This window comes from Apodemus sylvaticus, chromosome 4, assembly GCF_947179515.1.
Source record: "Apodemus sylvaticus chromosome 4, mApoSyl1.1, whole genome shotgun sequence".
Classification (NCBI taxonomy): domain Eukaryota; kingdom Metazoa; phylum Chordata; class Mammalia; order Rodentia; family Muridae; genus Apodemus; species Apodemus sylvaticus.
In genome coordinates, this window is record NC_067475.1 from 29,660,336 (window position 1) to 29,683,664 (window position 23,329).

At 41.8% G+C, this 23,329-nt stretch overlaps 1 protein-coding gene across 6 annotated transcripts in view; it reads left to right on the forward strand.

Moving 5' to 3' along the window:
• Gstcd (glutathione S-transferase C-terminal domain containing) overlaps positions 1-9,639 on the forward strand; it is an 86,494-nt gene extending 76,855 nt beyond the window's left edge. For all 6 annotated transcript variants that reach the window (XM_052179212.1, XM_052179211.1, XM_052179217.1 and 3 more), the window contains 3 exons: positions 2,577-2,607; positions 5,971-6,040; positions 9,064-9,639. In XM_052179212.1, coding sequence (XP_052035172.1) covers positions 2,577-2,607; positions 5,971-6,040; positions 9,064-9,233 — 271 coding nt within the window. In that variant the 3' untranslated portion in view covers positions 9,234-9,639. The remainder of the gene's footprint in view (positions 1-2,576; positions 2,608-5,970; positions 6,041-9,063) is intronic.
• The last annotated feature ends 13,690 nt before the right edge of the window (positions 9,640-23,329 follow it).

Genomic DNA, 23,329 nt, shown 5'->3' on the forward strand with positions numbered 1-23,329 from the left:
TAATCCTGACACTCAGAAGGCAGCAGCAGACAGGTCTCTGAGTTTGAGGTCAGCCTCAAATGGAGTTCCAGAACAACCAAGGCTACAACAGAGAAACCCTGTCTCAAATGAAAGAAAGGAAGGGAGGGAGGGAGGAAGGGAAGAAGGGAGGAAGGAAGGAAGGAAGGAAGGAAGGAAGGAAGGAAGGAAGGAAGGAAGGAGGGAGGGAGGGAGGGAGGGAGGGAGGGAGGGAGGGAGGGAAAGAAAGAAAGAAAGAAAGAAAGAAAGAAAGAAAGAAAGAAAGAAAGAAAGAAAGAAAGAAAGAAAGAAAGAAAGAAAGAAAGAAAGAAAGAAAGAAAGAAAGAAAACAAAGTTAATTACAATGCGATTTGAATTTGAGGTTGCTTCCCCTTCCCTTTCCCTTGCCACAGTGTGGCAGGTATCATGTATGAACAGGATTAAGAAGAGTAGCTCTCCTGTCTGTCACTGCCTTTTCTTTTAGATAGAAGCAAGTCTGTCTAGCAGCCAGACCAGTAGAAGTCTGTTGGCTTCCTCAACCTCTCAGTTTTCTAAATGAAACTAGAGCTATCCTTTTTAACAGACAGTGGAGTTAGTGACTAGGGGCTTAGACTCTGGAAGCATCGTGATAGGCGCAGTGCAAGCATTTAATAATGATATGTATATTACTTAAAAGCCGCAAAGAGCCCCAGTGCATGCCTGTGAGCCTCATGCTGAGGAGGCTGAAGTAGGAGTATCACCTCAAGTTTAAAACCAGTCTAGGCACATAATACTCTGTATAAACAAACAACAGAAAGAAGAGGGCGTAGCCTAAGTCCTCTGATAGCATAAATCCTTCGTAAATGTGAGTTGTTGTTAATAGTTGCAAGCATCCACGGGGCCTCCAAGATGGCCCACCCAAGCAAAACAGTCCATTTTGGTGCATGCCTTTAATCCCAGCAATTGGGAGGCAGAGGCAGGTGGATTACTGTGAATTTGAGGCCAGCCTGGGGTACAAAGAGAGTTAGTGTAGCCAGGGCTGTTAAACAGCCTATCTGGGAATGGGTGGATTATTTAGAAATAATAAAGTAGTATTCACATGTGTTGATTAGGTTTGATGGCCATTTTCATGATCTTTCTAACCCCACAAAGAAGAGGAAGAAGTGTTAATTCTCAGCACTATTCTTAGAGAACAACCCCATCCATGTGACATTTCACTCACATGGTTCATAGTAATTGAGAATCAGAAGTAACAGTATGAAACAGATCTTTTCCTATTCTGTTATTTCATTCTTGCAGCAGTTCACAAGCTGAGAAAAAAATTAAAGAAATCATTGATTGATAGATAGATAGTATTTATATATATAAAATGTACTTATATATGTATATTTTGAGGCCTATTGAACAGTTAAAATCTGATAAGTTGTGTGGCTTTCCAGTGCATTATGAAATATAGAAGTTGAACAGCAGAATAAGAATGTTAATTTGACCTATTCAGATTTATAGCCTAGTTTTACTGATTTAAAAATCTCAATTTCATGTCACCTTTTTTTATAGCCTTGTAGATTTACTGTCATTTTGCTTTGTATCTCAGAACTCAGAATAAATTCAGGACATTTATTTCTTTGTGTACAAAGACTACCTGATTCACCAAAGGTAGAAGTGTGAATTATAATCTTTTGTTTCTAAAATATGTAAAATCACAAGTGATTTTTAATTGATGCTAATGAAGCTAGTATCATATAGACAGGCCTATTTTTATTGAGTCAATGGAGTTCAGACTACAAGACTGATGGACCCTGTGACATATGTGGTACCTTCAACGGTTATGATAGTGCGGACTGCAACACTGTGATGGACCCTGTGACATATGGTACCTTGAACAGTTATGATAGTGTGGACTGCAGCACTGTGATGGACCCTGTGACATACATGGTACCTTCAACAGTTATGATAGCTTTGATTTCTGGTTAATTTTTTTCTTACGTTTGACATTTAAATAAACAACTTGTCTACAACTTACATATAGAAACCAACCAATAGATTGCTTTATCTCCAAGCACATTCTTTGTCGAGCTTTATACCTCCAGACAGCATTCCCTATGTCCTAGAACCACAGTGCAGTGCCCTAGCCAGCTAGGGTCAGCTCTACACTCCAGAGCCCATTAAAGGTCAAGGTAGTCTTTGCCTGTCTCCCACCTTTGCCTGCTCCTTCCCACAAAGGAGCATTGAAGGCTCTAGCCACTGTCACTGCACTCCTCTGCCTTATAAAGGGCGGGGCTCTCCCACTCAGCCCTGCCTGACTGCCTCTCCTTCCTGGGAGGCGATGAGGAGTAAAGCATCTTTCAATGGTGGCCACCTCCTGAGCCGCTGGCCTTGCCACACCTGAACCATATATCGAACCACCCAGTACAGCAGCAGAATCCGAGTGTTGGGAAAAATCCAAAAGTGGTTGTGCTCTCTTAACAGAATTAACAATCTATTAAGTAAAGTCCTTCAGTTCATAACATTCTGGTGCTCTGTTCTAATTTAGGCTATTTGATATTCTTTACCTTAAAATGATAACTAATTCTTTTGTTGTTGTTTGTTTTCTGTTCTAGTGAAAAATTCAAGAAAACTTTATCATACAAGGTAAACTTTCTAACACGTGTAGCTGCCCTATGGATAGACTTGTTTGTGCATTTACGCTGTATCCAGGAATTTATTATTTGCAAAACCAAGCTGGCTCCATCTCATGGAGGCTGTCTTCCCTCAGTCTCGGGGCTGGATGACAGACATGAACCACCGTGACTCCCTCCTGTACAGCTTCTGACCCTTCATAGTTTTTCATCCCAGATTTTGTCTTATAAATCTACAGATTTTATCTTATAAATTTGATACATGGATTACTCAAAAATATCTAATATGGCTTTAAATGTTTTTTAAAATTCAGGTTTTTTAAATTCATTCACTCTTTGAACAGTGAATGAGATTTGGAAAGGATCTGAGATTTATTTTCCTTTCCCCCCTGATTAACATACAAGTTAACAAGTGAGCTGGCGTGGGAAATGTGACAGAGACAGAAGCCAGCTGTTGCTTATGGAGCAGCAGTAGTCCTGGCATCTTCATGCCGACCCCGAGGCCCGCCTCAGGACGTGGGCCAGCCTGTGCCTGCCTTCACGTTACAGGGAAACTATCTTCAAAGTCATTCACTCTAATGGCATGCTTAGAAAGATAATCTGGAACAGAGGGAAGTTCTATTTAAAAAAAAAAAAATTTGAGTGTTTTTGTCCCTGCTGGCCACATACATCTCCTATGCATTCTCCATTGTCCTTGCCGTTTATATTGTTTTATCATTCTTAGGTTGGAGCTGCCCAAAAGTAGTTCCCAGGCTGTTTGCACCAAAGTTTGTCAGTCCCTGGCCTGGAACAAAGACAGTCAGTTCTTGCTTACAGAAACTCAAGAAACACTTGGAAATCTTTCTCCTCAAAGTAGCGAGTGATAGGTTTGAGCCACTAATCTGAGCAGAGCAGTTTCCATCCATCTGAACATCACCCACAACAACTGTTCAGTAGCATGACATACATAATATATAAGAAGTGATATATGAGCTAAATATAAAGATCTGTTGAGGCTTGATAATTAATTTGAATTTTACCACTTTTTACATAAACACTGTGGAACATAGTTTCATTTTATGGACAAGACTGACAATGTAGTACTTTTAGTCCCTCTATCTAACAATGAAGTACAGTCTCATTAAACACTCATTTCTACCACCTTGACAGCTTTATCTTCTTGAGCGTGTCTTTATGCTACCTATATGCCCACTTCCTGCCTGTTCCACCTATCTACAGCACTCTCTTTCCTCCTCACTGCCCCATACGAGCAGTCACAGAGACCCACAGAGCAGGTTCCCTTCTCAGGCCTCCATCTAGAACCAGACCATTGCTGGCCTTCACTGGCCAGATTACAATGTCCATATCCTAGGGAACTATTAGACATAGAGGGCAAACGTTAGGGCTCACAAGGTTCTACCAGGAAAAATGGGGGAAATGGACTGGAGATGGAAAAGCTACTCTTGGTTGTGGCTGGAAAATTTACACAGCTGTAAAGAGAAGTGGTGTGCCCTGGCCCTAGAGAGCAGGGCCCCCACTCCCCCACCCGTTGAACAGGGTGCATCTACTGTTATTCCAGCACCCTTGGGAGCTGCTCCGGTAGCAGTCGCCAGCTCTCAGAAGGTGTCAGGTATAATGTCTTAGAGGTGCCTTCCCTTCTTGGGTGCTATGACAGATGGTACCCTTTTACTTCCTAGAACTTAATTACTGCTTAGAGATTTTGAGAACTAATTAGGTGGGTTTTCCCCATTTGAAGTTAGCCAGCAGATACTAAGAGCACCTGCATGTGCCTTGCACTTTCAGAACCTAGTGTTAAAGAGAACGGAATAGTTCTGAAAGAGATGTAAAACTTGAGAGCACAGTGCATTGGACCCCACCTGAAGTGCTGATTGCATCAACATGACCTTTACTAACATACTGTTTAGAAACCCCATGGAGACAAAAGGAACACTTTTTCTTGCTTTGTCAGATTACAGAATTCTAAAATCCTTTGTCCCGTTGAGATGCTAGCCAGTTTGTGGAGGCTTTATAATATTTACTTATCCAAACCACATTATTAATTTCTGGGTCATTGCCATTTAATTTTATAGTGATTCTTAAAATGTTTTAATTCATAAAAATTGGAACAAAGATACTCTTGTTAAAAAAATAAAAAACAACAACAACAAAAAAAAAAAAAAAAAAAAAAAACGAAATGCCACAAACATTTCACTACCTGATTGAAAAATGAAGACTCTATACTCAGAGGCTGAGGCAGGAGGATTACAAGTTTGAGGCCAACCTACCAGGAAGACTGCCTACAGGGGGGCTTTAAATGTAATGTCGGAGTGCTAAGAATACAGTTTAACTTTGACTCTGCAGCTGCTCTGGGTGTCGAAGGAGCCGTGACCGTGACCGTGACCGTACTGCTGCCTAGTGACTAGCTGTAGCTACTGGTAGATTAATGGGTACAACACAAGTACTGCCTCTGTCCTCTTACAGGCTTCTTTTTCTTCATTAATGCAGCCTTTCCTACAGTTCTTATGCAACAGTACCAGTCTCCATCCCATCCCCTCAGGTCTTAAATACAAAGGGATATCCTGAGGAGTAGCCAGAGCTCTGCTAGGAGTCCTGGAGAATAACTGGTGTCCTGGTTAGGGTGCCATCGCTGTGAAGAGACACCATGACCAAGGCAACTCTTATAAAGGCAACCATTTACTTAGGGCTGGCTTACAGTTTTAGGAAGTTTAGTATGTTCTCATCATGGCGGGAGGCATGGCAGCACGCAGGGCAGACATGGTGCTGGAGAAGTTGCTGGAGAGTTCTACATTTTGATCTGCAGGCAGCAGAAGGAGACCGTCTCACTAGCATATTGAACATATTTAAGACCTCATAGCCCACCTCCATAGTGACACACTTCCTCCAATGAGGCCACACCTATTCCAACAAGGCCATATACCTCCTAATAGTGCCACTCCCTATGGGCCTATGGGGTCCAGTTACATCCAACCTGCCATAACTAGCTTCTTTATCCGTGGGTAATAAGAGAAACCACATCATGCTAACCTGTAGAAAGGAAGATTGAGGAAAATTGATCTTTTCACTTAACACATTATAATTTCAAAATGTAACTACCCTGGTCCTGTTTATAGGATAAGAACAACTAGGTAATATGGCCCTGAAGTTTTTCTCTTTTCTGTTCTTAAGAAATACATCTGAAAAACAGTCAACTCAAAGAGAAGAAGTCACTGAATAGGATTGCTTTTTTCAGCTGTTGGATTTTCTATATTATTTTTTTTTTTATTGAATGAACTCCAGAATAATTAAAGTTGTGTTTTTGTCTTGTTTCTGTTTTCTCTGTTTTATAACTCTGAAGCATTAGTTTAGTAAACTCACATGCGGTTGATGCTCCCTTTAGGAACACATGCTTCTCTGCAGATTCGCGGACCAGACAGCTGTCCAGCTTCCCCTGCAGCGGAGACTCGTAGGTATGTGTTTCCTCCAAGCAGCTGCTGAGCGGATGCCCAGGATGCCTGCGAGTGAATGCACAGGGGCTGTTTGGGGAAAATGCTGGTCCATTTATCATTAAGAAAGCTGCTTCTTCCCAGGAACCGTATGCACAGTAACCATTATGACTGACAGCTTGTCACATCTTGGTTAGCATCTGTGTACACTGGATAGATTTCACATTAAATCTTTCTTACTGTTATGAACTTCAGGATCTACCCATAGTCACAAAGAGAGCAACAAAAATGTAAATGTCAACTCCATATGTCAAAGTTAATTCACTAGAAATATACAAAGAATGATGCTGCGTCTTTCTTAGATAAAAGTACACTTACCCATTATTGATCACAGACCCATACAGTCATCATCTACAGGACTGAACATTACCCTGAACCATTTCAAGAAATAGATCTGTCAAAGACTTTACTTTAGAAAAGTAAACTTTTGTTTAGAATAATTGCAATTGTAATTGTACACTTAAATACTGAAAATGAGTTGGATAGACGCAGTATTCATATTTTACTGATGACAGGAGTGAGCCACTATCTGATCGGTGTCAGAGCCACGCTGTGACCACAGGTTGTCTGGGCCCAGCCACAGAGCTCTCGCTCACGGCTGCACTGCAGTCTCTCAGCTCATCACTAGACATGTGGGGTCTAAAACAGATTACAATAAGTGAATGGGGATTAAACTGCATCTTAAATTTTTTTCTCAGAAAGCCCATATTGGACTGGACACTGTCATACTCTCTAAATTTTCAACATTACCTCCTTTTTTCCATGTGTACTTAAATAGATTATTGACATTTCTTTGAGCCCAACTGAAGTAGTTTATACTCAAGAAGATGTTACATAATAAATAATTACCTTTATATTCTGAAGTTGGCATAGTAAGGTGCTCACACTAGGAAAGGCACTGAGACCAACAGCTAAGGGACTTTTTTTTCCTGTTCTCACCAGGCCAAGAGACTGCCATCTCTTGCCTAAAGCCTCTCATTTTTGTTTCTTTTCCTATTCCTCCTTCTGAGTTCCCGTTTCTGATTTTTTTTAAAGTCAGTGTAATATACACTTGTATAATTCTACCAGATGCATATCTTAGTCGGTATAGGCTCGGTCTTCAAAATCGACAGAAACTGATTTGGCCCCCTGTTCTAAGGAGCAAAGGTTAAATCTGATGGGAGTCTTCTTGGTGAGTCATGCCATTGTAGAAGGTGTAGGAACTGAAGAAGCACAAGCAAACATGGAGGGAAAGGCTACCATGAGGGAGGCCAAGGTTGGCCCTTTGTGAGAAGCCCACACTCACAAGGATGAACCCAGGCCTGCAGTAACAGCGTGCCTCCCTGCACCTCAAGCTAATGGCTGATTGTAGCTCAGCATTGGGGATTAAGTTTCCAGCACTGCTGTTGGAGGAGCGCGGTCAAACCATAGAGCTCAGTAGAGTCATGATTGCTGTGGTGGATCAATGTCAGTTTCCAGTGTCAGGGAAGAGCAGCGGCTATGGAGATTGCTAGGGTTGAAGCAGAAATCCATCTGGCAAGATTACTAAAGGAAGGCAGGGGCAGGGAGGGGAACACAGAGTTTGTCAAAGATATTGCCACTTCCATGCTTGATAAACATCTTTAGAAAATTTATGAACCCCCAAAAGGTAGGTTGCCAACAACTGGATTTCAGTTGTATTGACACTTAACATGAGAAAATATGAGATTCTTCTACAAGATGAAAAAGGGAAACTAGCTGTGCTGGGACCCAAGCCAAGAGTCAGCGAGCTGCCTTGTAAACCCGGGGCGGGTCACGAAGGAATGCAGAGCATCCCGTTCTGAAGGGAATGTTTCATTTGAGACTAGATGGGAAGTGTGCACACACACACACACACACACACACACACACACACACGCACACAGCTTAAAGAGAAGTGCTTAAGGGCAGAGAGACTGAGTGGATAACTGGTGCTGAGGGGATGCCTTTGTTTTTTCTAAATGGGGTTCTAGATACCAGCTTCTAACACAGCTTGATCTTCATGCTGTGAGCCCTTTTAAGGAAGTACATAACACCAGCCCCGTGACTCTGAGCCTCTAAGCCTCTGATGTATTCTTACTTGGTAATTTCATCCGTTCCTGGTTTGTTTTGTCTGTAAGAGTCCCACATGTTACACAAGAGGTTCTCTGTCAGTGATGTGACTGACTGACTGCCGACATCACCTCGCTTCAGCAGACTCCAGGAAGCTACTGTGTCATAAAGGGATGTTTAAAGCGTTGTCGTAGTTATCAAAGAAAAGTGGAAGGAGTGAGATTCTGCAGTCAGTAACCTCTTTCAAGAAAAGGAAAAACTTAGATATTAAATGTAGGACAGTTCAGATTATAAAAGCAAGTAATGGCTTTAGTATGGGAAGCCTCAACTCTGTTGTTCCTCATCTACTTTTTGAATTTTATGTCTGTACTTCCAAGGGAAAACAAGCTGCATGCTTGCCAGGCAGGTTTCCTCGTTTGTTTCTCAAGTGCTGCAAAGGAAATAGAAAACCAGTTTTGTAATGAGGTGAACTCTGAAAATAAGAGGCATTATACTCAGCATAACCATCGGCCTGACATCGCCAGCTCGTGGTTACTAGTTTTCTCGGCTCCTTTGTGTTCTTTAGTATGTAATAAAACTCCAGGTAGAAGGGTGAAGTCTCCTTCAGATGGCCTCCAGCAGTGTATTACTTTAGACTTTCTCAGAGGCAGATTTTTTTTTAGAATATTACTAACAATATGACTTTATAGGAATGCAGACCATTGGTCTTAAAATGGGTTTTTGATCAAGTAAAATGTGTCGTTGTGATTTGAGATATACTTACCAATGCATTGTAAAAAGTTAGCCTTCTGGAAATTACTAGCCAAGCTAAATCTGGGAAGCATGTCGTCACACTGATCAAATCTAAGCTTAAGTAAGCAGTGCTGAGGGGACTGATGGACGCCTGTGTACGCATGACATCGATTACAAGTGTCTCTTACCGTGTCTCCTTGTTTCAGGGAAGCAGTGCATGTGCCTGGTGGATCTGGACCGAGCAAAGGCAGCAGCAGAACATGGCTACTCTGTCCAAGTGATTTCTATGGAGCCAGAGAGCTGCTCTCCCAAAAATAACATGATTGTGGGCGTCCCCATGGAGAACGGGCACTCACACTTGATGCCTTGTCACTGACTTCGTGAGGAAAGCCCGGGGCGTTCAGGGAGGTGTTGGTGTGTTCCTGGAAGCAGCCCTGAGCGTCCTGAGCCTGCTGAAGAAGCTACAGGAAGATCTTGGAAGATGGATGCTCCAGCTGAATGCGCAGAAAGATGACCGGCTTCCTGGAGGGAATCCCCTGAAGCCGTAGCCGCCAAAAGGATGGTTATCAGTGGCCAAGTTTCCCAAAGCAGAACCATTTCCTCACATTTTCCTGATCGTGTCAGTGGGATATTCAACCCGGGCTGTGACCTCACAGTCTTCACTTTATAATCTTTAGATATTCATACTTGGTGATCAGAATGGAAGTCAAGGTGATTGTGGCTTTTATAGTTCTAACAAATGTATCTTTTTCTATAGCCTTTTATAAATCTAGAATGGTAAATTTGGTGTGATTTTTCTTTTAGATCTGAGATTAGTTGAATTTGCATATCATGTACTATCCTCCTTTTAAATATATGTCCCATAAATTAACAAATAAGTTTATTTTCATGTGAAAATTTATAAGTCAATTGCACTAAACTATACATTCTAAAAGTGGAATTTAGATATAAATTTTAGATAAACAATAACTTTATACTTCTGGATCTAGAAGGGAAAAACTGGGGGGGGGGGGGGCGGTACCAGTTCCGTTCTATAATCACGCCATCAGATACAGCAGTGTATTTGGGTGTGAGGTGTGCAGACTGAAAGCTCCCAGGGGCAGTGCTGACTGCCTGCACTCTCTTTCCAGCCAGCAGCCAGCTTTTGTTTAATTATGGATGCAGACAGCTATCCCCTGTGTGCCACTAGCTATAAGTCCTACAGTATTAGCGTTAAGATTAACGATATTTTATCTTGATTAAGAGTATTTTTCTTGATGTTTACATATCTAAAGAAAAGTATCTTAAGGATTTTATTTAACTGCTGCTATGCTTTAAAATGCATGAATAATTTATAAGGCAATCTGGAGGGGGGAACTGTATTTTATGAGATGATTTAAGATGAGAGGTGGTCGTGATGCCTACATATTTTATCCACTGGCACTGCTAACTACATCCTGCTCCACTTCTTTTTTAAATTGAGATATACTTTGATACAATATAATACATAGATTTTTTTTAATTCTGATTTTATTTAATTGAAAAAACTTTTCATACAATATATTGTGGTCACGGCTCTCATCCCTTGTTTCCTCAGATCCTCCCCACCCCCTCAGTCAACCCTATACCCTTTCTTTCTCCCTCTTTGTAGAAAGCAAACAAAAATATTTTTTTAAAAAAAAGAAGAAACACAGAAAAAGATACAAAAACACAAAAATATCAGAAACTATAAGACCAGTAAGACAAAAAAAGCTTAGCAAAAAACGATCATGAATTTGAGAGAGCAGAGAGGGGTGCGTGGGAAGATTTCGAGGGAGGAAAGGGTAGAATTGTAATCAACTTACAATCTCAAAATACATATAGAGAGAAAGAGAGATAGAGACAGAGGAGAGAGAATACCCAAACAAAGCAATGCATGAGAAAAAGTCTACAAAAATACCATTGAGTTTGTATTCTGTTGTCTATAACTGCTGAGTATGGGGCCTGCCCTTAAGTGTGATTAATATACCCAGTGAAACTCCACTGGAGAAAACAAATTTTACCTTTACAAATGAGTGTCAGTTGTAGATAGCGTCTTGATTACATGTGGGAGTCTGTGTCTGCTCCCCTCTGTCCGTTTTGGGGCCCTCATCTGGCTTGAATCTGTGCATGCTGCTACAATCTCTTGGAGCACATAAGTTCATCAGTCCTGTTATGTCACAAAGACAATGTTTTGTTGCAGTTACCTGTCCCCTCTGGTTTCGAGTCTTTCCCCTCTTCCCATGGCTTCCTGAGTCCTGAGAGAAGGAGTTAGATGGTGACTTCCCATTAAGGACTGAGTGCTCCAAAATCTCTTGGTCTCTGCTCATTGTCCAGTTTTGGGTCTGTCTTTTTCCCATCTCCTGCAATAGGAAGCTTCTCTGATGAACCTGCTGTAGAATTCCTACCTCAGAGTCTCTTCAGTCCTCAGGTGTCTCCAAGCAGCCCCCTCCTCCAGGACAGAAAGCTTCTATGATAGTTATGAGAAGTGCAAGGGGACAGGGAAAGGAAGGGGGTCCAATGATCTTCCTCCCCTGTTCTTGGGACGGCATTCACCTGTGGTGGTTGTGGTTGGTAACAGATACAGGTGCCACGATTGCTCTTCAAAACAACATGGCCAAGACACTCATCCAGGGCACAAAAAAAGGACTGGAAGCAAGCAAGAGGAAGAGTGTTACAATGACAATAATCTCAGGGGGTAACCTGGTCTCACCCCAAAACTGCTCCCCCTCCATCTGTGTCTTCCACAAAAACACTTGTCGGGCTGACTCGGAGAAGCAGGGCTGTAGTTAGTAAAGCTACTTCATCTTGTCTGGGCAGACAGGTTTCAGTCAGACAGAAAAATGAAGTAATGAAGTAGTAACTAATTATTTAGTGTCGTGGGTCAAGAAAATTGCAGTGATCAGAATTTTCCAGTAAAAGTGGAGAAACTGGAGAAACAACTTCGTGACTAAAATCATGTGCTGTTCTTACAGAAGAACTAATGATTTGGGATTAAAATACAGCTCGGTAACACCTGTCACTCCAGCTCTAGGGAGTAGAGTGCCGTCCTCTGCCCTCTGAGAGCACCTGCAGTTGTGCGCACATACCAGGCACACACTCATAAATATAATTAAAAATAAATCCAATAAGAATAGAAGAAGCTTTGCTACATTCTTCACATTTTCAGGGTTTCTCTGCAGTATGAAATCTATGAGGATAATTTTAAAAGTCCCACATTCTTTAAAATTCAAACACTTGCAAAGGTTCAAGCCTTTCTAAAATATCTAGTCTTGCTAAAAAATGCCCATTTAGAATGGAGTCATTCTAAAACTCCAGAGTCTCTTCAAAAGTCCAGAATCAACTGTGGGCTTCCTCCAAAATCAAAATACTTCCTTACTCCAAGAGGGAGAACCAAGGCAGAGTTCATCAGAGTGCAAAGTTAAGTGCTTAGTGCCTGGACCCCACCCATGATTCTCTACATTGACTGGGCAGCTAGTTCTTTTCCCCAGGCTCTGCCATGCACAGTCCCTGTTGTTCTTGGTGAGTCCACAGTACTATCATCTCCCAAATGCTGAGACCTCCACTGCAGCTGGGCCGATGTCTCACTAGCCTCTCCTGGGCTGTTGGTGGGGATTTTGTCCCTGCCAGATGGTACCAAGCCTCAGCTTCTCTGCATGACCTCTTTAATTCCAGGGTTTTTACTGCTAAGGCCGGACTTTCGCCTATAACTGCAACCTGTGAAACTTACAAATTACCAGATCCAGCTGCCAGCAGCAGGCACAGCCTTTGTCCCCTCTGGAGCACGGCTTCTGTGTGTTAACCCCAAGAAAACACTTCCCTGAAGATTTCATCGTAGTGACGCTGGTCTCTTAATCACTACTTGTTTCTCAGCCCCAGCTAACTAGCATTAATTGTCCCAGGAGAGCAAAAGTTCTGTTTCAGTTATTCTGGTCTTATTTATCACAGTCAATGCTGCAACTGACCAGACACCACAAATTCACAATAGAAAATATCTTCACAAATGGCCCCAGGAGGGTTATTGCTTGCATCTGAAGGGAACTATGCAGGCCTCTATCATGGATCTACACAGCTATTGGTGGTCTAAGCTACTCCAGAACTTCCCACTGATCTCTGAGCAATCAGTGGTTTTTCCAGCCCAAAGTTCAGGTGCTACCACAGGTCTGTCATAGCAGTACTCCACAATATGATACCAATTTATGTCTTTTTTGGAAGTTTCTTCACTTGTAAAAAAAAAAAAAAAAACACTGACCAAAAGCAACTTGGGGAAGAAATACTTTATTTCAGCTTATAATTCTACATCACAGTCTATCACTGCCAATTTAAGTTTCCTGGGTTCACTGTAATTTAAATTTCACCTAATACAGTGGCTTCTCCGGGCCTTGTAGACAATTTGACCCTGGCACACAGTGACTGGCCTCAGCAGCCTGGTGTAATCTTAGCACATGTTTTCACAACTGTAAAGCCAGTACCATGTGGACAGCAGTGCTTAGTTCTGCCAGCTCAAGATGTAGCCTGACCCTCTTATACACAGACACACACACACACACACACACACACACACACGTCTAATTGTTTAGTAGTATTGGTGTTTACATTCCTATCTATAAACCATTTTCTTGCCGTGAGTGGTTTGAAATAAAAATCTAATATATTATTAGTTGTTTTTCACAATACCATCATAAGTCCTAATTTTCTCCATTGATCAAGGTAACTTCATCATATACTAAGTATAAACTCAGAAGTTTCTTAATTTTTCATTCTGCTCTTGTACCCATACTTGCTAAATCATAGCAGTTTTGTATCATTAAATATATAAATTATATTACTATAAAGTTTTATATTAAATTTTGGTGCCTGGTAAATTATATAATTATCATGTAAAGATATATAGAATATATGAGCCCTTATGAAATTGTGCCCACTTGTAATAGATTTTGTTCTCCAGATGTTGTCTCAGAGGCTTACTGTTGGATAAGCTCAACCTTTCTAGCTCTTTCTGAGCTCTGACTGACTGGTTCAACTCAACCATTCTGGCTCCAAGCTGACTGATTCAGTCTGACTTCTCTCAGCTTCTCTCTGAATTGCTCTGCTTGGCCTCAAACTAACAGGCAATGTACACTAATCCTCTGGCTTTTTCTTATTCTCTGGCTTCAACTGCCTCTGCTTGCATGAACAGAACTGAACTTAGTGCCATTGTTTGACTGCCAACTCATTGACTCTACTCCATTGTACTTGTACTGGCTAGTTTTGTGTGTCAACTTGACACAGGCTGGAGTTATCTCACAGAAAGGAGCTTCAGTTGGGGAAGTGCCTCCATGAGATCCAACTGTGGGGCATCTTCTCAATTAGTGATCAAGGGGGAGGGCCCCTTGTGGGTGGTTCCACCTTTGGGCTGGTGCTCTTGGGTTCTATAAGAGAGCAGGCTGAGCAAGCCAGGGGAAGCAAGCCAGTAAGAAACATCGCTCCATGGCCTCTGCATCAGCTCCTGCTTCCTGTCCTGCTTGAGTTCCAGTCCTGACTTCCTTTAGTGATGAACTGCAATGTGGAAGTGTAAGCTCAATAAACCCTTTCCTCCCCAAAGTGCTTCTTGGTCATGATATTTGTGCAGGAATAGAAACCCTGACTAAGACAAATTGGTACCAGTATAGTGGGGTATTCCTGTGACAACCTGACCATGTTTTGGGGAGGATTGTGGAAGGACTTTGGAACTTTGAGCTAGAAAAGCCATAGAGCTCGGTGGAAAGTTCTGTAGGAGCTTGAAAGACAATATTACAAACAGTTCAGAAGATGGAGGCCTGGCTTGTGAAATTTTAAAGGGAAGATTAAAGACTCTTAAAGTGGCCATGTTTTGATTGTGAAGATTCTGTGGTTTTGGTTAGCTTGGGCTGAAGAATCAGCTGTGAGTAACAAGATATCAGAACCACTAAAGCAAACCTTTATGTTACTGGGACTATTGATGCTGGTTAGCTGGAGCTAAGAAATTAGCGGTGATTAAGAAGAAACCAGCATCACTGAGATGAAATCTTCTTGGAAGTGTTTTCTGAGAGCACGGAGAGTGTGTTCCAGAGATAGCCACAGTTGTATTTTGTGCTGTGGCTGGACTTGGTACTGTGTAAGAGTCATCCAGATGGTACTGGTTTTGAAGGCATGAAGGGGTCATGAAGAGCAGCTGAGGCTGTTGGCACAGTGAGAGGCCACGGAAGGCCATTGGTGAAGGTGCAGCCTCAGTTGCAATTGATGGCCCAGGACTTGAAGGGGCCATGCATAGGAGCAGAGGCTTGTCACCATGAAGAGAGCCTATGAGAGGCTATTGGTGAAGCCTAATTATAGTAGAAAATAGTAGCGTTTTGGAGATGCCAGTACCATACGATGACCACCAAGAACAGCAGCAGCAGTGGAGTACAGGCAGCTGGAGCCTAGAAGACAAGCTGTGTGCTACAAAGGGCAGAGCTGAAGAAGTGACCCAAGCCCTTAGAGGAGCCTGGAAGATTGTGAGTTAGATCCCAGACATTGAACCATTGGAGTTTGAGTTTTGCTTTTGGTTGTGACTGTGCCCTGATATGTTTCCCTCTTGAAGGAAGAAAGTATTTTAGTGGAGCCCACAGTTGAGAGACGTTGAATTTTTAAAAGACTTTGAATTTTAAAGATATTGGACATTTTAAGGTGATTGAACTTTTAATATGTAAAGACTGTGGGACTTTTAAAGTAATTTAGATCTTGGGGATGAATAAGAAAGTAAGGGTTGAGGCTTAATAGTGATGTGTTTGTGTCAAATTGACAAGGGGTCAGTTGCACTGGCTAGTTTTGTGTGTCAACTTGACACAGGCTGGAGTTATCACAGAGAAAGGAGCTTCAGTTGGGGAAGTGCCTCCATGAGATCCAACTGTGGGGCATTTTCTCAATTAGTGATCAAGGGGGAGGGCCCCTTGTGGGTGGTTCCACCTTTGGCCTGGTAGTCTTGGGTTCTATAAGAGAGCAGGCTGAGCAAGCCAAGGGAAGCAAGCCAGTAAGAAACATCCCTCCATGGCCTCTGCATCAGCTCCTGCTTCCTGACCTGCTTGAGTTCCAGTCCTGACTTCCTTTAGTGATGAACAACAATGTGGAAATGTAAGCTCAATAAACCCTTTCCTCCCCAACTTGTTTCTTGGTCATGATGTTTGTGCAGGAATAGAAACCCTGACTAAGACAGTACTTAACTGAACAGACTAAACAGAACTAACACTCTCTCTCTCTCTCTCTCTCTCTCTCTCTCTCTCTCTCTCTCTCTCTCTCTCTCTCTCTGTGTGTGTGTGTGTGTGTGTGTCTGTCTGTCTGTCTGTCTGTCTGTCTGAACTGCTCTTAAATAGCCTCCCTTTCCTGCCTATTCTCATGAAAGTTGGACATACACAATTTCTACTCATTCTGTCAAATCTCTCTCTGATTCATCACTTTGTCTGCTCCTCAACTAGGCATCATTTTCAAACATAGTTGCTTCCTTATACAAACTAACTTTACCTTCATTGTTTGGTGTGTACTAAGGGTATGTGTCTGTATTCCAGCCAGAACACCCATGTTGCTGAATTAAAATTATTCTACACTACACTGTTTTTCTGGAAAGAAGTTTTAAGACACAGAATAATATCAAGTATCACTAATCTGAAGTAAGTAACAGTGTCTGTGCACTGTAAGTGTGCCTGGTAACCATCAAATCTCTTGGAACTATAGTTACAGACAGTTGTGAATTGCTATGTGGATGCTGGGAATTGAACTCATGGTTTTTGGAAGAACAGTCAGTGCTCTTAAACTCTAAGTCATCCCTGGAGCCTGGAAATTGTGTTTATTTTTTAAATGCCTGATTCACTGCCTTGTAAAGCTATTGCATATGTTTAGGTTGAAAGTATAGGGATTAGAATTAAGCTTCATTTTCCTTGATAATTGTTATCAAAGAAAATGTTATATATTTGGATTTTCCATTTCTTCCTGAATTTCTGTTTAAAGTTTCATTTTCTCGGATATTTTCTGGGTTGGTTCTTCATTTCTTTATTTAGACTAGTTATAAATTTTAAAGCTAGGCAGCTAGCTGACTTTGAAAACATCTTGTATTTTTTTTTATTTTACCCTGTAGGTATTTGTGCTCGTATCTAATAGTTACATTGTCTGAATCATATTTTCTAAATTTATTACCTAATACATTGAACTTCCTAGACTTCCTAAACTTCCTAGAGCCAAGATAATGAGATCTCTCTTTTTTGGTCTCCCTGGGACTTCTATCCTAATAGGACTGGTTAAACTGACAATGTTTATTCTCTTTGAAGACTTTGCTGGCAGCCATCAGCAAGGTACTTGCAATCTTTTATCTTTCAGTGATTTTTTAAATGTATAGATATTCACTGTATAGAATTTTGACACATTATTGTAGTTCTTGGAGGTTTTTGCTGTAAATATCAAAAAGTACTTTTGAGTAACAAATTTTAGAAATATACTAATGATATGCAGTACATGTCAGCTATTTGAATGACAGTAGCTCTCATAGACTCATATATTTGAATACTTGGTACTTGTTTGCTGGAACTGTTTAAAAGGATTAGGAGGTGTGGCCTTGTAGAGAAGATGTGTCACTAGGGGCAGGCTTTGAGGTTTCAGAAGATTTCTAGTGCTCTCTTTCTCTCTGCACTATGGCTGTCTCAAGATGTGAGCTGTCAGCCATTCCTTAGCTTAGCCATCATGGACTCTACTTACTGAAATCATAAACCAGATTAAATGATTTCTTTTATGAGTTGTCTTGGACATGATGGTTTATCCTAGTAATAGAAAAGTATCTAATCCATCAGGCATTGGTGGCGCATACCCTCAATCCCAGCACTTGGGATGAAGAAAGAGCTCTGTGGAATTCTATGAGTTTGAGGCAACCCTGGTCTGTGTTGTGAATTCTAGACCAGAACTACATGGTGAGACTTTTTGATGCAACGATGTAAAACTTTGGAGAATTTGGGTGCAGAGAAAGTTATATTCAATTCTCTGTGTTTTCCTATCTCCTCGTCCTAAATGTGCTGTGAATTTGTATTCCTAGTGATAAGCAACCATGATTCTCTCTAATGATGATCCTGGACAGTAGAAGGCCTATTGATTGTCATTAAATGTGTTGAAAGTTTGTGCTCAAATGTGATAGAAAGTAAGGAGTGTCTTAGGGTATCTGCCCCACCAGCATCCAGGAGATCTAGTAACTGCTGCCCTTTTACAGTGTTTTGTATGGTGTCTGTGTGTGTGTGTGTGTATTTCAAGAGCTTTCAACTCTTTTTTACTTTAATAATTCATTCATTTTAAGATGGGTTTCTCTGTGTAGCCTAGGGTATATTCTGACTTTCTAGCAAAGATCCACTTGCTGCCCTGCCATCTGGACTCACCCAGTATGAGGTGCAGTATTCTAAGTGTGTCCAAAGAAACAAGGAAGACTTGATAATCAAAGGCTACATCACACTATCAAACCAGACACTAAGATGGACAGACCCCATCTCACCTTAAGGAGTGCAGAGATATGCACACAGCAAAGTCTTTGCTCCCCATCCGACCCGTACCCATCAACCCTTCTGTTCTTGACAACAACCCCAACTTGCCCTGTTCGCTCAGCACTTAAGGGTCTTCAGTTGCTCATTAGTTCACATTGTCCCTCATCTGCAGAATCAGGTTGTACCTTGTAATGGTTTTTGCACCCTGAAGTGAGTTTCTTCTCTCAGTGGGACTTAAGACACTTCTTTTTCCAGTGCCCATTTCTGCTAGGTGAGCTCCTGAGTATGACCCAGCCTCACAGCAAAGTCAAGTGGTCACAGGGACAAAGGACCCCTTCAGAGGAACCAGTCTTGATGTATGTCAAGCTCCTTCACTGAATGCCTGGCTTGCACCTCTGCTCTCACGCAGAGATGCGGCTTCTATACAATTCCCTCCCTTTATGTACACACACCAAAGACTTGTAACCTGTGCATTGTTTTCCCCTGCCTCCTCCCCATCCCAAAGCTGTGGTTTATGGAAGAAAGGAATCATGTACGTTTGTTCCCTGCTCTTTGTCATCATCCTAAAAGACACATCAAACAAGTAGATGTGGACTTTCCTCCAAAGGAATGCTTTATTGACAAGTTATTGACTGTTGTATTTTGTAGGAAGAGAGATACATCAGTGACCTGCAAAGACATCGAGCAATGTCAGCCCCTCAGTTCCCTGTTTGTGATACAGTATTCTAAGGATGTCCCAAGAAACCTGGAGTACTTGATAATCAAAGAATACATTACATTCTATCAAACCAGACACTGAGATGAACAGACCCCACTTTATTCCAAGGATAGCAGATATGCACAAATCAGACAGTGTCTTTGCCTTGCTAAAGGCCACTAAGGCACAGTGCTCCCCTCCCTCCAGACCACGCCCCCCAACATGCAGGGCCCTGGTGTTGCATGGCTATAGAATGTGGTGTAGGGAAGCAGGAGGAAGAAACTTAAAAAGATCTTTGTAGCACCTGAGAAATGATGACATCAGAGTTCTGCCTGAACCCAAACCACCTCCCCTACCTGACCTTCAGGGTTGTTTCTGCTTTCATTTATGTTTCTGTAATGGAGAGGCAGTCAGAATGGTGGACCAGAGCCTTACCCACTGTAAGTAAAGCAGCTCTGTGTGGGACACATCCCATTCTGATGCTAAAGATAGAGGCTTTCTCCTCTCAGCTCTCTTGCTTGGCAACTTCCAAAAGCACAAGAGCCCTGTGGGCCAAGGTGGAAGCACTTTCCACTTTGTAACTAGTCTGAGATGAATTAAATAGTAGATGCCCAAATTACAGCCGCAATGCCAAAGCCAAACACCATGCTACTTTTTTACTAATAGAATTGTGTTAGAAGATAACCACACTCACCTGTCTGCGTTTTGATTTGTTCTGTTTTGTTTTAGTGTTGAGCATTGATCCCAGGACTTTGCATATGCTAGGCAAGTGTTCTACCACTGTCTATATTACCATATGTCCTTTAAAAAAAAATCAAGACATGGTATCAATAGACAAGGTTCAGAAGCCTTGACCTCTTCATGTTGCCCTCCAGATACTAAGGTTAGAAATGCATTCTGCCATGCTTAGGTCCCCCACCTGTGCTTTCTGTGGGTGATTTTGTACTACACATAAGCAGAGCTGAGTGGTTTCCATGGAGATCTGACACTAAACCTAAATGTGCATTTACTGTTGCAATTTTCAGGAAAAAAAACTTTACTGACCTGAGTTAAATTTTTAAATGAAAGTCACTAATTAAGAAAGAGAATATTTTCATTCTAGAGCAGTGCCCTTATCCTGTGACTCAATACACAGGATGCACTATTCCAATAAATGCATTGTATCCCATGCTGTATGCATGTATTCTGCCACTAAGAGGGTTCCTCCTTCCCAGCACTTGGGAGACAGAGGCAGGCAGATTTCTGAGTTTGAGGCCAACCTGGTCTACAGAGTGAGTTCCAGGGCAGCCAAGACTACAGAGAGAAACCCTGTCTTGAAAAAAAAACAAAAAACAAACAAACAAAAAAAAAGAGGATTCCTCTTTTACTAACAGATTCTCAGGGAGTTTTATGACCCTAAACTTATTAAGAACTAATCTGCCATAAGTGAGCATTAGGTTTTAAACTACATAGAAAGTAAACAAAATTACCCAAAGGATTGCAGAAAGAATGGTAAACATGTTGACTCAAGGAATATGTGTGATTTCTCTTTAGCTGGAGGCAGAGCACATGTGTCAGGGCATGCATATGGTGGCCGGAAGACAACCTTGTAGAATCTCCTTGCACCTTCGTGTGGGTTCTAGCAGCTCAGCTGTCGCAGGTTGTCAGGCCTGTACAACAATTGCTTTTACCTAGCTGATCTGTCTCCCCAGCCCTCAAGAAATGTTTTCACATGAAAAGTTTATTCTGTTATATGTCTTACTATCACACAGTATTCATGATCTCTTTATTTTTTCATTGCTTGGCTTGATGGGTACCAATCATGCATTTTGCAGGTGCAGTACCTTTATCAATTAACTATTGATAACTCATCAATTATTAATATTCAATTAAGTATCAATAACTCATCCTAACCAATGTAGCTTATAGGAAAGTAAAATTGAGTTCATTCCTGATACAGAGCCTCCAGCATAATTCTCCTACATTTTTAGAAGTTGTCTATGATATCTAGTTGGGCAATATGATGCCATTTTTAACTGAAGAAAAAAATCTATGGGGACTCTCAAGTTTGAAGTCCACTGCCGAAGGAATGTGACACAGCTCTCTCCTCTGGAATCTCCCATACTCTCATAGAGCAGAAGATATAACTCTGATCCTCATAAAAGTCACCCAACTTCCTAAATCTAATGGAAAGTTTAATCTTGCCTATAGCCTTTTTCAGAGTCACCCTTTTGTTTGTATCTACCCCAACCTTGTCCTTATATATATAAAGCCATCAGACTTTGTAAAGATAGAAAAAGATTGCCTTAGAAGTTGACTTTGTTTACACCTTGACCCAACACGTAAAGCAATATACTACACTATGCATGCGCGGGCGTGCGCACACACACACACACACACACATTTTGTGAGTAGGACCAGTGAGAACCATAAATGCAAAATGAATAAAGAAAACTGTCATAATTAAACTCAGCTGTCAACACAAACTTAGTCACCTGAGAAGAGGGAACCTCGGTTGAATGATTGTCTAGATCATATTGCTCTCCCACCATGTTGTTGAGGCATGTTCTTAATTGTTAATTAGTGTATAAGGTTCCAGCTTACTGTGGAAAAGAGTTATAGAATGGGGAGTCTCCCAAGAATCAATGAGGGTGACCATAGCTGTGACACAACATTGGGGATATGGAATCTGAAGAGGCCACCTCTTGTAGCTAGGCAGGAACCCCAGTAGAGTGATAGAGATACCAACCCACCCACAAAACTTTCAGCCACAAATTTATCTTGTCTACAAGTAATGCGGGCATGGGGAGTGGAGCGAAGACTGAGGGAATGGCCAACCAATAACCAGCCCAACTAGAGACCCATCCCATGGGCAAGCACCAATCCCTAACACTATTAATGATGCTCTGTTATGCTTGCAGACAGGAGCAAGTGGTCCCCTGAGAGGCTCCACCCAGCAGCTGACTCAGACAGATACAGACACCCACGGCCAAACAATGGATGGAGCTTGGGGATTCTTACCAAAGAATAAAAGAAAGGAATGTGGGACCCAAAGGTGATAGAAATGCCACAGGAAGACCAACAGAGTCACCTAAGCTGGACAACTGGGGCTCTCAGAGTCGGAACCACCAACCAAAGAGCATATACACAGAGGCTGGACCTAGACCTCCCTGTGCATATGTAGCAGATGTATAGCTTGGTCTTCATGTGGGTCCTGAACAACTGTAGTGGGAACTATCTCAAAAGCTGCTACCTGTATGTGGGATATGTTCTTCTTGCTGTGCTGTCTTGTCTAACATCAGTGAGAGAAAAAGCACCTTGAAATGTCAGGGTTATCAGGGTGACCCCCACTGGCATAGGAAAGGGAGTGGAGATAAGGGAAGGATTATGAGAAGTGGTGACTGAGAAGGGGGCAGTGAGAAGGATATAAAGTGAATAAAAGAAAAAATTAAAAACAACGCCAGAAGAAGAAGAAGAAGAAGAAGAAGAAGAAGAAGAAGAAGAAGAAGAAGAAGAAGAAGAAGAAGAAGAAGAAGAGAAGGAGGAGGAGGAGGAGAAGGAGGAGGAGGAGGAGGAGGAGGAGGAGGAGGAGGAGGAGGAGGAGGAGGAGGAGGAGGAGAAGGAGAAGGAGAAGGAGAAGGAGAAGGAGAAGGAGAAGGAGAAGGAGAAGGAGAAGGAGAAGGAGAAGGAGAAGGAGAAGGAGAAGGAGAAGGAGAAGGAGAAGAAGAAGAAGAAGAAGAAGAAGAAGAAGAAGAAGAAGAAGAAGAAGAAGAAGAAGAAGAAGAAGAAGAAGAAGAAGAAGAAAGAAAAGAAGAAGAAGAAGAAGAAGAAGAAGAAAGAAGAAAAGAAGGAGGAGGAGGTAGTAAGCAAGCCAGAGGAATCCAAGCCAGTAAGCAGTGTTCCTCTGTGGTCCTGGCTTTAGTTCCTGCCTCTGACTTTCTACCTTAAGTTCCTGCCTCAGCTTATCTAAATGATGACTGTAACCTATAAGCCAAATAAATCCTTCCTCTCCATGTTGGCTTTGTTCACTGTTGTAGCACTGCACCAAAAAGCAAATTAGAACAAAAAACAAACCATAAAGTCATTTATAAATACAAATAGTATCCTATAACACAGTCTTGAATCCAGAAGCCAGTCAGTTCTTGGAGGAGGAAAGTGACAATGTGCTATTTTCTGAAATGAGATTAGTCATGTGGGATGTAATTGCACATGCCTATAGGCCCATTTACTGAGGCTGAGACAAGAGATCATCTGACCTCAGCTATTCCAAGCCAACCTAGGCAACATGGGGAGATTATTTATAAAAATTAG